At 37.9% G+C, this 18,976-nt stretch overlaps 1 protein-coding gene across 3 annotated transcripts in view; it reads left to right on the plus strand.

Moving 5' to 3' along the window:
• The window catches only part of ASL (argininosuccinate lyase), a 122,998-nt gene that overhangs the window by 28,555 nt on the left and 75,467 nt on the right, over window positions 1-18,976 (plus strand). For all 3 annotated transcript variants that reach the window (XM_053707443.1, XM_053707442.1, XM_053707444.1), the window contains exon 6: window positions 2,988-3,085. In XM_053707443.1, the coding sequence (XP_053563418.1) occupies window positions 2,988-3,085 (98 nt within the window). The remainder of the gene's footprint in view (window positions 1-2,987; window positions 3,086-18,976) is intronic.

Below are 18,976 nucleotides of genomic sequence, written 5' to 3' on the forward strand. Positions count from 1 at the left end.
TCAGATTCCAGTCGGATTACATTACGGCTGTAACTTACATCAATCATCAGGGAGGAACAAGGAGTTCCTTAGCGATGACAGAAGTAGCCAAGATAATTCAGTGGGCGGAGGCTCACTCTTGTTATCTGTCGGCAATCCACATTCCAGGTGTGTTAAACTGGGAAGCGGATTTTCTGAGCAGACAGACTTTTCATCCGGGGGAATAGGAGCTCCATCCGGAGGTATTTGCCAACCTGATTCTCAGATGGGGCAGGCTGGAGTTGGATCTTATGGCATCTCGTCAGCATGCCAAGCCTCCGAGATACGGCTCCAGGTCCAGGAATCCCCAGGCCGAGTTGATAGATGCCTTGGCAGTGCCTTGGTCGTTCAGCCTAGCTTATGTGTTCCTTCTGTTTGCTCTCATTTCCCGGGTGATTGCTCGAGTCAAACTGGAGAGGGCTTTGGTGATTCTCATCGCTCCTGCGTGGCCTCGCAGGGCTTGGTATGCCGATCTGTTGGACATGTCATCTCAGCCACCATGGCAGCTTCCATTGAGGAAAGACCTTCTTATTCAGGGACCCTTCCATCATCCGAATCTAGTTTCTCTGCAGCTAACTGCTTGGAGATTGAACGCTTGATTTTATCTATGCGAGGGTTCTCTGATTCGGTCATTGATACCTTAATTCAGGCACGTTAGCCTGTTACTAGAAAGATTTACCGTAAGATATGGCGCAAATATCTTTATTGGTGCGACTCCAAGGGCTACTCATGGAGTAGGGTTAGGATTCCCAGGATTTTATCTTTTCTCCAAGAAGGATTGGAGAAAGGGTTGTCAGCAAGTTCCTTAACGGGACAAATTTCTGCTTTGTCTATTTTGTTACACAAGCGTCTGGCAGATGTTCCAGATGTTTAATCTTTTTGTCAGGCTCTGACTAGAATCCGGCCTGTGTTTAGACCAATTGCTCCTCCTTGGAGTTTGAATTTAGTTCTTAATGTTCTTCAAGGGGTTCCGTTTGAACCCATGCATTCCATAGATATTAAGTTGTTATCTTGGAAGTTTTATTTTTGGTTGCTATTTCTTCTGCTTGCAGAGTCTCTGAGCTTTATTATTTTTCATTCTGATAAAGTTGTGTTACGTACCAAACCTGGGTTTCTTCCTAAGGTTGTTTCAAACAAGAATATTAATCAGGAAATTGTGGTTCCTTCCTTGTGTCCTAATCCTTCTTCTAAGAAGGAGCGTCTGTTACATAATTTGGATGTGGTCCGTGCCTTGAAGTTCTATTTACAGGCAACTAAGGATTTTCGTCAATCGTCTTCCTTGATTGTCATTTTTTCAGGGAGACGTAGGGGTCAGAAAGCTACGGCTACCTCTCTTTCTTTTTGGCTGAAGAGTATCATCCGTTTTGCATATGAGACTGCTGGACGGCAGCCTCCTGAACGAATTACGGCTCATTCCACTAGAGCTGTGGCTTCCTCATGGGCATTCAAAAATTATGCTTCTGTTGAACAGATTTGCAAAGCTGCGACCTGGTCGTCTCTTCATACTTTTTCCAAATTTTACTTTTGCCTCATCTGAGGCTGTTTTTGGGAGGAAAGTGCTTCAAGCAGTGGTGCCTTCCGTTTAGGTTCCCTGTCTTGTCCCTCCCGTTTCATCCGTGTACTATAGCTTTGGTATTGTATCCCACAAGTAAGGATGAAATCCGTGGACTCATCGTATCTTGTAAAAGAAAAGGAAATGTATTCTTACCTGATAAATTAGTTTCTTTTACGATACGATGAGTCCACGACCCGCCCTGTTTTTATGAGACAGGTTTTTTTGCTAAACTTCAGTCACCTCTGCTCCTTGGCTTTTCCTTTCTCTTCCTAACTTCGGTCGAATGACTGGAGTGGGAGGGAAGGGAGGAGCTATATATACAGCTCTGCTGTGGTGCTCTTTGCCTCCTCCTGCTGACCAGGAGGCGATATCCCACAAGTAAGGATGAAATCCGTGGACTCATCGTATCGTAAAAGAAACAAATTTATCAGGTAAGAATAAATTTCCTTATTACCCATTCCCCAGTTTTGCATGAACAACACTTATATTAATACACGTTTTACCTCTGTGATTACTTTTTTATCTAATCCTCTGCAGTCTGCCCCCTTATTTCAGTTTGTTTTACAAACTTGCATTTTAGCCAGTTAGTTCTGGTTCCTGCTAAACTCCACTGGAGTAAGCACAGTATTATCTATATGGCACATATGAACTAGCACTGCCTGACTGTGATAAGCTAATAAAATGCACTGAGATAAGAGACGTCCTGCAGGGTCTTAGAAACAGGCAGATATTTAGAGGTTATAAAGTATATTAATATAGCAATGATGGTTGTGCAAATCTGGGGAATGGGTAGTGAAGTCTTTATCTAGCTTATTAAGCAATAAAAAAAAAACTTTAAGTCCAGATTGGCTCCTCCATATATGGAAAGGGGTAAGTGAAGTTTGACCAGTGAAAAACAATTGCAGCAAACATGGTGTCAATTTGTTTTTGTTCTGCTGATATGTTAATTAAAAGGTGTTTACAATTCCTTTTAATAATTCTTTGCGACCTCTCATTCTATCTCATATTGCTAAAGATGCTTATGACATTCTTAATAGGGTCTTCTTTATGTAGTAAATGGGTTTAGCTTTTACAAATATCGATATTAGTATTAAATATATGAATAAATGAATACATATGTTTACTGTGAAATTGCATTAAAAGTGACATTGAACACTAAATAAATGCTAGATTTAACGATGTATTCAGAGCAGAGATTAGTCTGAGAATAATGCTCAAGTGTATTTTTTTTTTAAATTATAGGAGTTGGTAACATATATAAGAAGTTTTAGCCGTTATACTATAATGGACGCTGACATGTTGTAACCTAGAGTTCCCTTTATCATATATCCTTTACTGAAGCCAATTAGGGACACATTTTATTTGTTACTAGAGTGAACAAATTTTATAACTGATCAGTTTCTTCTTCTGACAGGTGGTCACAGACATGAGGCTATGGTTACGAGAATCTTCCTCTCTTCTGTACACGCATTTGATACGCCTCATCAGGACCATGGTAGACCGCGCAGCTATGTAAGTCTGGGCTGCTACCCTATGACAATCTGTTTCTTTGAGTTTGATATATTGAGTCAGACACTGAATTAAGCATAATAGACTTTTAATTACATTTTTCAGTAGGTAAGGGAGAATACATTGCACTCTAATTATTTACAGCCCCTCTGGCAGTCAGAGGGTTAAAGCCCTCTTTATTAATTTTATTTTTAAAAGTGTATATCCATTTGCTTAATTAAGATTTTTGTTAATTCAAAAAAGTTGTTTGTTTTCCTTAATGCACTGAATCTTTGTTTATAAAACAAGTAATAGAGCAGCCTAAATAATTTTAAGCTGCACATTTATTTTGCAAATGTACTTCTGAGAACAGCAATGTATTACATTGTTGAATGAGATAGCAACTTGTCTTTTACAAGACTTTGCAGAGCTTTTGTAATACGACATTTGATTTAAATTGGATAAAATGGGTTCATGAAGAAATGTAACGTATTTCTACTCCTATATCTCCATTACTGTCTAAGGTCAGTGTTTGAGGTATGTTGCAAGTATATTTGTTATTGTGAACCCAGTAACATAGTAGCCAAAATTTTAAAGGACGTTGCAAAATTTCAATCAGCTGATTTTGTTCAATCCATTTTGCAATCACACAGGTAATGACCTACAGAGTGCAGCAGATCACGGGACTGGTGATTGCAGATTATTTTTTAATGGACATTGAACTTCCAAAATGTTCCCAAAGTAATTTTAAAAAAAATATTGTTTTGAAGAGTACAAATAACAATTAAATAAGTTTAACTCTGACGCAAATAGGTTTTGAATATTATGGATCCTCTTTCTCTGGTCTAGACAAAGAGGGTTATCCAGTTAAATAAATAAATACATAATCATTACCTGTAGGGGCTCTGTCAACATAACCGGCATACAATTCAATAGGTTGACTGTTCATCCTGTGTAGAAGTGAGTCCCGGCATTATACTGCACATGGAAATACATTTTTTAAATCATTTTAAGATATTTTAAAGCGCTCTTTTTTTAGATGCTACAGAAAGAAATGATTGACATGTCCCTTTGAGCAACATAGGCTGATTATTAAAATGAACAACAAAGTATATGACTGATGAAATTAAAATGTACGAAAGTGTGTTTCTCATTATTTTTTTGTGTTGTGTTACGTTATAGAGAAAAAAAAATAGTTATATAAATATATATGTGTTCATTTATACATATCTGCAGGTCTAGAAAGTATAGAATGGTAAATACTGTACACAAAATGGTACTCATATATTGATAAAAATAGATTATAATGATATTTCTCAAGTAAACCTATATTCTAAGGCAGTGTTTTTACACTTTCACCCATGAACCATTTTGATCTTGTTGCAAACCTTCATTAGCTATTCCTGTACTTGGTCTAACAATGCCTGATAACTTTGTATTTTGCTTAATATTACACTGTTAGCTTAAATATTGGCATTGTATTATAACATGTCTGCAGGAATAAGGTTAACAATGACCTGTCTCCGAACAAAATAAAAAATAATGCCAGTTCTGCAATGGATCACTATCAGTAAAATCACACTATGAAAAATAGTGCAGATCTTTTCCTTTTTGATCACCCAGATTACATTTGTTATATCTAACAGCTAATGCTGTTTTTACTTAAAGGGATAGTATAGTCAAAATTAAACTTTCATGATTTGGATGGAGCATGCAATTTTAAGCAACTTTCTAATTTACTCCTATTATCAATTTTTCTTCGTTCTCTTGGTATCTTTATTTTAAAAAGCTAAAATGTAAGCTTAGAAGCTGGTCCATTTTTGGTTCAGCACCTAGGTAGCGATTGCTAATTAGTGTCTAAATGTAGCCATCCAATCAGCAAGTGCTACCCATTTGCTGAACTAAAAATGTGCCGGCTCATAAGCTTACTTTCCAGTTTTTGTAAATAAAGATACTAAGAGAACGAAGAAAAATTGATAATAGAAGTTAATTAGAAAGTTGCTTAAAATTGCATGCTCTATCCGACTCATGAGTTTATTTTTGACTAGACTATCCCTTTAATCAGATAATTAAATTAATTAATTAAATATCCTTATATAATCTAAATTTAAAGTATCTATATATAAAAAATATTTTCTAAAATCTAATTAACTTAATATGCAAAATAGATTACATTTGTCAAAAGTACAAAAAATCAAATATATATATATATACATACACACACACACACAATATTAATCAAATGTTGCATAATTCTGAAAATTTTAATGTCTGGGTGACAGGCCCGCAGAGAAGCATTACAAACATTATCAACACAACACACAGAAAACCTGGTACTCGCCAGCAGATTCACAGCAATGTTCAGGGCTGTGGAGTTTGCTGTGGCTTAGGATGTGTACCCAGTCCAGTCTGTGAGTGAGGTCCATTCCTGTGTTTTGTATTTACATAGGGAGGTTACAAAAGCCTGTGTCACCCTGGGAGGTTCCCAGTTGGTTTGTTTGAAAGCATGCATTGTGTGGGTGCTGGTTTAGGGTCCCAGGAAGGGGGAGATCTTGCCGTGGTCCTGGGCTTGATCCTTTGGTGCCAAATGTAACTGACTTCCCCAGTTTTGCTTTTAAACATTACTGTGAATCTGCTAGCGAGTGCCAGGTTTTCTGTGTGTTGTGTTGATAATGTTTGTAATGCTTCCCTGCGGGCCTGTCACCCAGGCTACTCTGGGGTTAACTGCCTGGGTTGCTGGGAACTTTGCAGCTGTCTGTCAGTGTTCAGGGCTGTGGAGTTTGCAGTGGCTTAGGATGTGTACCCAGTCCAGTCTGTGAGTGCGGTCCATTCCTGTGTTTTGTATAAGTGTGTATATATATATGAAAATTATGTTAGGTTAAAATAATCAAATTCCCTAATGCTCACAAAATAAAAGTAAAGAGTAGGAATTCATTTGTATGTTATAGTAGATTTATTTATTTTATTACAATTTCTGTAACTTTACCAGATATGCAAAGTAATACACACGTTGACATTTTTATTTTCAGAGTGACAGGTCTGCTGGTGAGATTATGTGAACTCAGCTAATGTAATGGACCACTGCAATATCTTCCCATTCATTGTCACTGATAAAATCGTTAGTTGAACAACAAACCAGTTTGACCAGTCTTATTATTGTTGGGAAGTATTTAAAAAAAATTATCAAAAATAAGCAAAAATTCTTAAAATAGCCATGTTGTCTGGACACTGTGCTCCACCCCTCTTATCAATGTTTAGACACAGACGTTGTATTTCAACTAAGTTCACAGCTTCTAGGCATGCTCCAGCATATAATCCCTATTCATTTGTGTATTTTACCAAAACAACAATGGATATAGCTACAGCCATAAAAGGAATTGTGTGGGGGGAGTTAGAGCTGTACAATTCAGAAACTTAAAAGAAAGGGTTAATGGCAAGGCACTGCAGTATAAATTTGCAGGTAAAGTAATTAATGTACATATTATTATAGTGTATCTCTATCTCAACTTGTTTTATGTCCCTTTAAGTATATGAAACAGGAAGTTTTTCTTATTAATATTGCTTATAAATATATCCTGTAGCTTGTCAAATTGAGTGCATGTATTAGAGTTACGCTTTGATTGCCATGCTCTTGATATTTAAATGAGTTTAAATCCAATATTTGTTAATGTTTTACCTTTTAGATAAAGGGGCACTAATCCCAATTTTTCTTTAATGAGTCAGATAGAGCATGCAATTTTAAGCAACTTTCTAATTTACTCAATTTTTCTTCGTTCTCTTGCTATCTTTATTTAAAAAGCAGGAATGTAACGCTTAAGAGCCTGCCCATTTTTGGTTGAGAACCTGGTTTATACTTGCTTATTGGTTTGCTAAATGTAGCTACCAATAAGCAAGCTCTATCCAGGGTGCTGAACCTAAATAGGCTGGCTCCTAAGCTTTAAATTCTTGCTTAAAATTGCATGCTCTAATGGAGGAGTTAGATAGGCTTAAGAAACTTATTCCTTTTGTTTTTGTTCCTGACAGTCTTTTTTCAGGTTGTTCCTCATGGCCCCGGGAGAAGGGTGGGCCAGCTGGGGCCGGGTTGTTTTTTATGTGTCTTTGGATTTCTTTTTTTCTTCTCCCTACCAGCCCCCCCTCACCCTTTTTTTTTTTTTTTTTTTTTTCTCTTCTCTCCTTATAGCTGATGGAGACGGTAGGTAGATTTAAGTTGGTTTCCTGGAACATTGGAGGCATCACTTCTCCTATTAAACGGAAGACAATAATATCCCATCTGCAGAAAATAAATACTGATATAGCTTTCCTACAGGAAACCCATTTAAAATCAGAGTAAGTCTCAAAGTTAAAATGCTCATGGGTTAAGCAAGTCCTTTCCTCCCCCAGTGTCGAGCGGAAAGGAGGTGTCGCGATATTGATAGGGAAAAAGATAAACTTTGAAGCTCTACATATCAATGTGGATCCAGAGAGGAGATTTCTAATGGTAAAAATCAAAGTAGCCAAGACATTGTATACATTATGTAATATATATGCAAAAAAAATTCAATCCAGTTTTTTGGGAAGCATTGCAAGCTAAAATGTTGTCTTATTCAGAAGGTTATCTGATACTCGGCGGAGACTTTAATATGGCACCACAATATCCTTTGGACAGACTAAGACAGAACTCGTCCTGTCTTAAGAGTAAAAGGGATAACTTAGAATTGAATATGTTTAAAAGGATCTTCCGGAACCTTAGGGCTAGGGACATTAGGGACATATGGAGATCACAAAATCCTGACACCAGAGATTTTACATGCCTATTCAAAGCACACAAGACACTTTCCAGAATTGATCTGTTTCTTTTAAATGAAAGGCTGTGCAAACTGAGAGTTATATCGGGAATTCTTCCTATCTGTATCTCGGATCATGCTCCCATATTTCTTGAATTTCAGTTTAGTGATCTCGTTATTAAAAACCGCCGGTTTTATTTTCCTACATATCTATCTTAAGTTTAAGAATTGGCTTAAATTTAAATATGAGGAATATGTACACTACAATCAGGAGTATGTTAACCTACCTGCTGTCTTTTGGGAAGCCGCAGAAGCAATCCTTAGGGGGGAGATACTTGCTTATAGTATTAACAGGACAAATAAATTTAAACTAAGGGAAAAAGAAGTCTTGAAGTCTGTGTCCAATTCGTACAACTGATATTTGCTAGAGGAAACTCCAGAAAGTTGGGTCAGATATACTCGAGCGAAAAAGGAGAGGGATACTTTTCTTATTCACATGGCTACTCAGAAAGATCTAAAACTACAAGCTAAGCTATTTAGGTATGGTAATAAAGTGGGGAAACTACTTGCGAACTTAGTCAAGAGAGATAAAGGTTCATCTCTGATTCTCTTCAAGGCGAAGGAAAAACCCTCATGACGGCAGAAATGATCTTAAAGGCTTTTTCAGATTACTATCAAGATTTATATTCTCTCAAGGTTTCAAATAAACATGAGCGCAAGGATTTCTGGAGTAAAATTTCTTGTCCGACCCCTTCATTCATCAAAGTTTACAAAGCAGCTGTTTTGTTAAAAAAATGACCTTTTTTTTTCTTTTCACTGCTACAGCAGCTTCCCCCACATAGAGATCCTCTATTCACACGTCAGCAATGACTAATCCGGCTTCCTCCAATCACAGCATGGCATCAGGCAATGACTACCCTGGGAGGAAAGCTGTGATTGGAGGAAGCAGGATTAGTTATTGCTGACGTGTGAATAGAGGATCTCTATGTGGGGGAAGCTGCTCTAGCAGTGAAAAGAAAAAAGGTAATTTTTTTAACAAAACGGCTGCTTTGTAAACTTTGATGAATGAAAGTGCCCCTGTTTTTAATGGTATTTTAAAAAAACGGGCTTTCATTCACCAAAGTTTACCTTCACTTTAATGATATGTATATTGAGGGTAATCTGGTTTCACCCAATTTCGCTGCTTCCTTTACCACTTTAATTCTAAAGCAAGGGAAAGATTCTGGTAAGAAAGAGTCATATAGACCTATAGTTCTTTTGAACACGGACTATAAAATATTTACCTCTATCCTAGCACAAATACTTCAACTTCTTCTCCCTAGTACTATCCATAAAGATCAAGCTGGATTCCTGCTTAAGCGGAATTCCTCAGCAAAAATAAGGTAAATTTTTGTCACTATAGATTACTTTAATTCTCTTGAGAAACTGAGCCGGGGAGGGGGTAGGGCACCTCTGACTTAGCAATTATTTCAATTGATGCTGAAAAGGCATTTGACTCAGTTCACTATGACCATTTATTACTTTCTCTCTTTCGCTTTGGCCTTAGAGGTAAGTTCCTCAACTTCATTGATAACCTATATAATAAGGCATCTACAAAGATGTTAGTAAATGGCATGGTTTCTGCAGATATAATGCAAAGGAGAGGAACTCGACAGGGGTGCTTTCTCTCTCCTCTTCTTTTTGATGTTTCTATTAAACCTTTGGCTATCCTGATTAGACAGCAAATGGAAGGCATTAAGATAGGTAAGAAGGAGCTTAAAATAGTCCTGTATGCTGACGATATCCTTATTTACACCACAAATACTCGAATCAATATACCAAAGCACCTTTCAATTATTGATCAATTCGGATCTTTCTCAGGGTACAGGGTGAACACCACAAAGTCTGAGTTAATGTGGATTAAGCAAACTAAAGAGTCACCCAGGAATTTACCATTCAGAGTAGTTCCTGATTCATTTAAGTAGCTTGGTATTACAATATCCTCTAATCCTGATAGGTGGTACAGTTCTATTATTCTCCCGGTACTGAACAAAATTAAAGAATGTTTGAAAAACAGGCAAAACCTTCCTCTTTCCATCTCAGGTCGCATAGCCTTGTATAAGATGGTTCTCCTCCCCAAATTACTATATGTTATTCAGAACACTCCACTGATTCTGAAAGGGAAAGATACAGTCGTATGCAAAAGTTTAGGCACCCCTGACAATTTCCATGATTTTCATTTATAAATAGTTGGGTGTTTTGATCAGCAATATCATTTTGATCTATCAAATAACTGAAAAAGACATTAATATTTCAGTATTGAAATGAGGTTTATTGGATTAACAGAAAATGGGAAATATGCATCAAAACGAAATTAGACGGGTGCATAAATTTGGGCACCCCAGCAGAAATATCGCATCAATATTTAGTAGAGCCTCCTTTAGCAGAAATAACAGCCTCTAGATGCTTCCTATAGCCTGTAATGAGTGTCTAGATTCGGGATGAAGGTATTTTGGACCATTCCTCCTTGCAAAACATCTCCAGTTCAGTTAGGTTTGATGGTTGCCGAACATGGACATCCTGCTTCAAATCACCCCACAGATTTTCAAATATATTCAGGACTGGGGACTGGGATGGCCATTCCAGAACATTGTACTTGTTCCTCTGCATAAATGCCAGAGTAGATTTTGAGCAGTGTTTTGGGTTTTGTCTTGTTGACGTAACTTCAATTTTGTGACTGATTCCTCAACATTATTCTCAAGTATCTGCTGATATTGAGGGGAATACATGCAACCCTCAACTTAAACAAGATTCCCAGTACAGGCACACGCCACACAGCCACACAGCATGATGGAACATCCACCAAATTTTACTGTGGCTAGCAAGTGTTTGTCTAGGAACGGTGTGTTCTTTTGCCGCCATGCATAACGCCTCTTGTTATGACCAAATAACTCAATCTTTGTTTCATCAGTCCACAGCACCTTCTTACAAAATGAAGCTGGCTTGTCCAAATGTGCGTTTGCATACCTCAAGCGACTCTGTTTGTGGCGTGTGTGCAGAAAAGGCTTCTTCCGCATCACTCTCCCATATGCTGAATTGTTGAACAATGCACAGTGACACCATCTACAGCAAGATGATGTTGTAGGTCTTTGGAGGTGGTCTGTGGGCTGTTTTTGACCATTCTCACCATCCTTAGCCTCTCCGATATTTTACTTCTGGCCTTAACAAGAACTGTGCCTGTGGTCTTCCATTTCCTCAATATGTTCCTCACAGTGGACACTGACAGCTTAAAGGGACACTGAACCTAAATTTTTTCTTTTGTGATTCAGATAGAGCATGCAATTTTTAGCAACTTTCTAATTTACTCCTATTATCAAATTTTCTTCGTTCTTTTGCTATCTTTATTTGAAAAAGAAGGCATCTAAGCTTTTTTGGGGGGGTTCAGACCTCTGGACAGCACTTTTTTATTGGTGGATGAATTTATCCACCAATCAGCAAGGACAACCCAGGTTGTTCACAAAAAATGGGCCGGCATCTAAACTTACATTCTTGCATTTCAAATAAAGATACCAAGAGAATGAAGAAAAATTGATAATAGGAGTATATTAGAAAGTTGCCTAAAATGTCATGCTCTATATGAATCAAAGAATTTGGATTCAGTGTCCCTTTAAGTCTCAGCAATAGCTTTTTGTAGCCTTCCCTCTAAACCATAATGTTGAACAATCTTTGTTTTCAGGTCATTTGAGAGTTGTTTTGAGGCCCCCATGTTGCCACTCTTCATAGGAGAGTCAACTTGCAATTCGCCACGTTAAATACCTTTTCTCATGATTGGATGCACCTGTCTATGAAGTTCAAGGCTTAATGGACTCACCAAACCAATTGTGTGTTCCAATTAATCAGTGCTAGGTAGTTACAGGTATTCAAATCAACAAAATGACAAGGGTGCCTAAATTTATGCACCTGTCTAATTTCATTTTCATGCATATTGCACATTTTCTGTTAATCCAATAAACCTAATTCCACTACTGAAATATTACTGTGTCCTTCAGTTATTTGATAGATCAAAATGAAATTGCTGATCCAAACACCCAATTATTTATAAATGAAAATCTTGGAATTTGTCAGGGGTGCCTAAACTTTTGCATACGACTGTATTATGCTGTTCAATACGGTACTAAGATGTTTTATTTGGCAGAACAAAAAGCTTAGGATCTCCTTAGCTAAACTCTCTCTTTCTAGGAAATATGTGGGCTTTGCCTTGCCAGACCTTCTACTTTATAATTACGCCTTCCTGGCACGCATAGTGACTGACTGGATTTGTTCCCGAGACTACGTTACAGACAACTAGCTGGATAAAAATGTAATTTATCCTTTTCTCCCGGTAGCGCTAATTCACTGTAACTTTAGTTCAATACCTCGTGAAGTGAAAAAACTCAGAACTATCTTTTAATTTGCTCCAGGCTTGGAGGAATATCCGTCATCTCTTAGCTCTAGACTGCAGGGTTTCTAAATTTATGCTTTTGGTGGGAAATCCCCAATTTCAAGCGGGACTGCAATCGGCACTTTTCCAGAGGTGGTACAACCTGGGTCTTGATAATGTTTCCCATCTTTTAGATAAGGATAGGAGGTGTGTTAAAACTTTTGCCTCCCTCAGGGGAGAATTTAACCATTCCCCAAAAGGATTTTTTTGCCTATCTTCAAGCAAGACATTTAATTCTTAAATTAATAAATGACTTCGGCTGGAATTGGTCTCTGGGGAGTTTGCAGGACTGGCTAGCTTTGGTTAAAAATGGACATATGTCAATTTCCTTTTGTTACCAATTATTAAATTCCCTCAAGGGTGCCCCTAATCTGGAAAAGATTTCTTCTAAATGGGTTATAGCGACATTGCAAAGTAATGTGGATCTTAGTCTTATTCAATCCTCCATTTCAGAGGTCATGTGAGTTACCCTGTCCGCTTCCTGGAGAGAATCGCATATTAAACTACTTTTTATGACATACTACACCCCGGATAAAGGTTCTAGGTGTGGGAACCTTAATTTCAACAAGTGCCCCAAATGTTAACTCCTTTTCAGCTAACCTTGTGCATATGATTTGGGATTGCCCAAGAATTAGACGTTTTTGGCTGAAACTAGAGTATTGGTTTAAGTGGGGATCTCCCCTCTGGTTCTATCATTGGAACACATACGGCTAGATTACGAGTTTTTGTCCGTAAGGCTTGTGGGGCTAACGCTCCTTTTTTTTTTCTTACCGCTCCCTTAAGCCAACGCTGGTATTACGAGTTTTCTGCAAGCCGGCGTTAGCCTCAGAAAAGTGAGCGTTGAGCAAAATTTTGCTCCACATCTCACCTTGATACCAGCGTTGCTTACGGTAGCGGTAAGCTGGCAAAACATGCTCGTGCACGATTTCCCCATAGGAAACAATGGGGCTGAGCAGGCTGAAAAAAACCTAACACCTACAAAAAAGCAGCGTTCAGCTCCTAACGCAGCCCCATTGTTTCCTATGGGAAAATAAAAAATATGTCTACACCTAACATGAACCCCGAGTCTAAACAACCCTAATCTTACACTTATTAACCCCTAATCTGCCGCCCCCGACATCGCCGACACCTGCATTATACTATTAACCCCTAATCTGCCGCTCCGGACACCGCCACCACCTACATTATACTTATAAACCCCCAATCTGCTGCCCCCAACATCGCCGACACCTACATTATAGTTATTAACCCCTAATCTGCCCCCCAACGTCGCTGCAACTATATTAAATGTATTAACCCCTAATCTGCCGCCGCCACTATAATAAATTTATTAACCCCTAAACCTAAGTCTAACCCTAACACCCCCCTAACTTAAATATAATTTAAATTAAACGAAATTAATTTAACATAATTAAATAAATTAATCCTATTTAAAACTAAATACCTATAAAATAAACCCTAACCTAGCTACAATATAACTAAGAGTTACATTGTAGCTAGCTTAGGATTTATATTTATTTTACAGGCAACTTTGTATTTATTTTAACTTGGTACAATAGTTATTAAATAGTTATTAACTATATATATATATATATATATATATATATATATATATATATATACACTATGCAAAAAAGGCAGCACTCACTGGTCATTTGTAAGTAAAATTTAGCTTTTAATAATACAAAAAGTTAAAATCTTGGGAAGAACATGACGTTTCGATGCCTAACTGTCATCTTTTTCAAATGTCCCAAAAGGTAAATCCAAAGTGGTCACACCAGCTATGTGGTATTCCCCATGAGAGCATAAAACTACTGGCTGAATGTGTTATATTTATACAAGTCATAGCTGACATTGAGGCTGTGTTCAGCTGTGGATAATCACTTGCAAATCTGATCAGCTGATTCCGTTCCCACCCACAAGCTTTATACTTCATTGTGCTGTTAGTTGAGCAACTGCATGGCTAATTTGCATATGTGGGAGTGATCTGCACCGGAGTAGTGTCCAATGACCTTGCGATGTTTTCAGGTGTCATCATACACGCCCACTTGTCTCTGCTGTGAGTGAAACTTCCCCAAACAAAGGGATATTAGCCTGTGACTTATGAACTGCTTCTGGCAGAACGATGCCGTATGTTTCACACAGGCTGGTGAGGGGTCACCTTTTCAATCAACGTAGAAGCTGCATGTTCACCTTGGCGCATGATGTACCGAACATTGTACTGGGATGTAATACACATTTAAAAGTTGTAGTAAGGAGATCAAATGTCCCACCTATAGCGGGTACACCCTCGCATTTATTCATAAAGCAACAGCTAATGCAGGAATATCAGGAAATATCGATGGGGTGTAATACACATTCAATCTATTCAAATCAGACAACACGAATGCCCCACTTGTAGCGGGTGCATCCCCATTGGTTAATATGAAGCTCCCATGCAAGATTAGCAGAAAATGCTTGATAGAGCACACAATCCAGCAACATGTGGGGGGTGGTGATGTTAAATAAATGACATCTAATAACACATTAGCCAAATAGCAAAGGAAGAGAAAAAATGTAGAGAAGAAAAAATGAAAAAATAAAAATTAAAAAGTTAAAAACATAGTAGAAGCTGGAACAATGAGCAAATTCAAAGAGTGTCCATTTTGTAATCCAATAATAGAAACATTTAATGCATTTTTATTCATACATTAGTGGATCATTTTTATCCAATGAACGGCCCAAAGTCCAATTTAATGTTTAATCCTTTAGGAGAGACGGTGTCCAACATGTGGATCCATCTGGACTCTAGTCTAAGTAACATATTGTTGCGGTCTCCCCCACTTTTTGAAATAGGTAGATGATCAATAATCATGCAGCGTAGACTGGAGATGCTATGTTTCTGTGTAGCAAAGTGTCGGGCAACTGGGAGATCAGATGTTCCATTCTTCAGTGCCTCCCTAATTGAGCATCTATGATTCGCCATTCTATCTTTGAAAGGGGTGGTCGTTTTCCCCACATAGACCAGAGAACAGGGGCAAATTAGGATATATATGACATATGAGCTGTTACAGTTCAGACGGTAACGAATGGTATATCTTTTATTCTTGTGTGGATGTTGTAAAGAATCTCCAACTTGCATGGAATTACAGTTAACACAATCACTGCATTTGTAGCAACCACTTTTTCGAGATTTTAACCACGTATCACCTTGATGGGTACTTTTGGGATCAATTTTTACCAATAGGTCCCTGATACTCTTCGCCCGTCTGTAAACCACTCTTGGAGTGTTAGTTTTCCAGGATGCCAGGCTCTTGTCGGTCTCAAGTAAGTCCCATCTATTGTGAATGGAATCCCTTATGGTCTCATGTGATGGAAAGAATGTGGTGATAAAGTTTAACTTCTCTTCATTCGTGTTTTTTCTTTCTTTATGTTTTAGGAGCGAATCTTGGTTACACCTGTGGAGTTTCTGTCTCGCCATATTAATATCCTTAATGTCATATAGCCTTTCCTCCAATTTCTTACACATAGCATCCAATTGTTTACTGCAGATTTCTGGTTCGGAATTATTCCTGATTACTCGCGTGAGTTGGGAGGAGATAATGCCTAACTTTTGGTGTTGTGGGTGATAGCTAGATGCCAGCAGCAGCGAGTTTCTGTCAGTGCTCTTAGTGTATAAAGATGTACCAAATCTAATGTGTTGTTCAGTTCTGACTTTAAAATAGTAACCAAGATTCGCTCCTAAAACATAAAGAAAGAAAAAACACGACTGAAGAGAAGTTAAACTTCATCACCACATTCTCTCCATCACATGAGACCATAAGGGATTCCATTCACAATAGATGGGACTTACTTGAGACCGACAAGAGCCTGGCATCCTGGAAAACTAACACTCCAAGAGTGGTTTACAGACGGGCGAAGAGTATCAGGGACCTACTGGTAAAAAATGATCCCAAAAGTACCCATCAAGGTTATACGTGGTTAAAATCTCGAAAAAGTGGTTGCTACAAATGCGGTGATTGTGTTAACTGTAATTCCATGCAAGTTGGAGATTCTTTTCAACATCCACACAAGAATAAAAGATATACCATTCGTTACCGTCTGAACTGTAACAGCTCATATGTCATATATATCCTAATTTGCCCCTGTTCTCTGGTCTATGTGGGGAAAACGACCACCCCTTTCAAAGATAGAATGGTGAATCATAGATGCTCAATTAGAGAGGCACTGAAGAATGGAACATCTGATCTCCCAGTTGCCCGACACTTTGCTACACAGAAACATAGCATCTCCAGTCTACGCTGCATGATTATTGATCATCTACCTATTCCAAAAAGGGGGGAGACCGCAACAATATGTTACTTAGACTAGAGTCCAGATGGATCTACATGTTGGACACCGTCTCTCCTAAAGGATTAAACATTAAATTGGACTTTGGGCCATTCATTGAATAAAAATGATCCACTAATGTATGAATAAAAATGGATTAAATGTTTCTATCATTGGATTACAAAATGGACACTTTTTGAATTTGCTCATTGTTCCAGCTTCTACTATGTTTTTTACTTTTTTTTTTTTTTTTTTCATTTTTTCTTCTCTACATTTTTTCTCTTCCTTTGCTACTTGGCTAATGTGTTATTAGATGTCATTTATTTAACATCACCACCCCCCACATGTTGCTGGATTGTGTGCTCTATCAAGCATTTTCTGCTAATCTTGCATGGGAGCTTCATATTAACCAATGGGGATGTACCCGCTACAAGTGGGGCATTCGTGTTGTCTGATTTGAATAGATTGAATGTGTATTACACCCCATCGATATTTCCTGATATTCCTGCATTAGCTGTTGCTTTATGAATAAATGTGAGGGTGTACCCGCTATAGGTGGGACATTTGATCTCCTTACTACAACTTTTGAATGTGAATTACATCCCAGTACAATGTTCAGTACATCATGCGCCAAGGTGAACATGCAGCTTCTACGTTGATTGACAAAGGTGACCCCTCACCAACCTGTGTGAAACATACGGCATCGTTGTGCCAGAAGCAGTTCATAAGTCACAGGCTAATATCCCTTTGTTTGGGGAAGTTTCGCTCACAGCAGAGACAAGTGGGCGTGTATGATGACACCTGAAAACATTGCAAGATCATTGGACACTACTCCGGTGCAGATCACTCCCACATATGCAAATTAGCCATGCAGTTGCTCAACTAACAGCACAATGAAGTATAAAGCTTGTGGGTGGGAACGGAATCAGCTGATCAGATTTGCAAGTGATTATCCACAGCTGAACACAGCCTCAATGTCAGCTATGACTTGTATAAATATAACGCATTCAGCCAGTAGTTTTATGCTCTCATGGGGAACACCACATAGCTGGTGTGACCACTTTGGATTTACCTTTTGGGACATTTGAAAAAGATGCCAGTTAGGCATCGAAACGTCATGTTTTTCCCAAGATTTTAACTTTTTGTATTATTAAAAGCTAAATTTTACTTACAAATGACCAGTGAGTGCTGCCTTTTTTGCATAGTACATACTGTTTTGACATTGCACCCTGGCAGCTGCAACTAAATTACAATTACACCTAAAACTACACTATCATTAAACTAATTACCTAAACTACCTACAATTAATTACAATTAAATAAAATAAAATAAATTACGGGGAAAAAAACACTAAATTGCAGAAAATAAAAAAAGAATTACAAGAATTTTAAACTAATTACACCTAATCTAATTGACTAATTGACCTCGCATTCTATTGGCTGATTAGAACAGCCAATAGAATGCGAGGTCAATCCTATTGGCTGATTGCACTTCATTCCGATTGGCTGATTACATCAGCCAATAGGATTTTTCCTACCTTAATTCCGATTGGCTGATAGGATTCTATCAGCTAATCGGAATTCAAGGGACGCCATCTTGGATGATGTCATTTAAAGGAACCTTCATTCTTCGTTAGGACTTCGTTTGAAGAGGATGCTCCGTGTCGGCTGGATTGAAGATGGACCTGCTCCGGAAGGATGAAGATAGAAGATGCCACCTGGATGAAGCCTTCTGCCGTCTGGAGGACCTCTTCTGCCCCGATCGGATGAAGACTTCTGCCGTATGAAGGACCACTTGTGCCCCGCTGGGTGAAGGCGTCTCAAGGTAGGGTGATCTTCAGGGGGTTAGTGTTAGGTTTTTTTAAAGGGGGATTGGGTGGGATTTAGAGTAGGGGCGTGTGGGTGGTGGGTTGTAATGTTGGGGGGGTATTGTATTTTTTTTTACAGGTAAAAGAGCTGATTACTTTGGGGCAATGCCCTGCAAAAGGCCCTTTTAAGGGCTATTTGTAATTTATTATAGGGTAGGGAAATTTTATTATTTTGGGGGGCTTTTTTATTTTATTAGGGGGATTAGATTAGGTGTAATTTAGTTTAAAATTCTTGTAATTCTTTTTTATTTTCTGTAATTTAGTGTTTGTTTTTTCGTAATTTATTTTATTTTATTTAATTGTAATTAATTGTAGGTAGTTTAGGTAATTAGTTTAATGATAGTGTAGTGTTAGGTGTAATTGTAACTTAGGTTAGGATTTATTTTACAGGTAATATTGTACTTATTTTAACTAGGTAGTTATTAAATAGTTAATAACTATTTAATAACTATTGTACCTAGTTAAAATAAATACAAAGATGCCTGTAAAATAAATATAAATCCTAAGCTAGCTACAAT

This window comes from Bombina bombina, chromosome 3 (assembly GCF_027579735.1).
Source record: "Bombina bombina isolate aBomBom1 chromosome 3, aBomBom1.pri, whole genome shotgun sequence".
Classification (NCBI taxonomy): domain Eukaryota; kingdom Metazoa; phylum Chordata; class Amphibia; order Anura; family Bombinatoridae; genus Bombina; species Bombina bombina.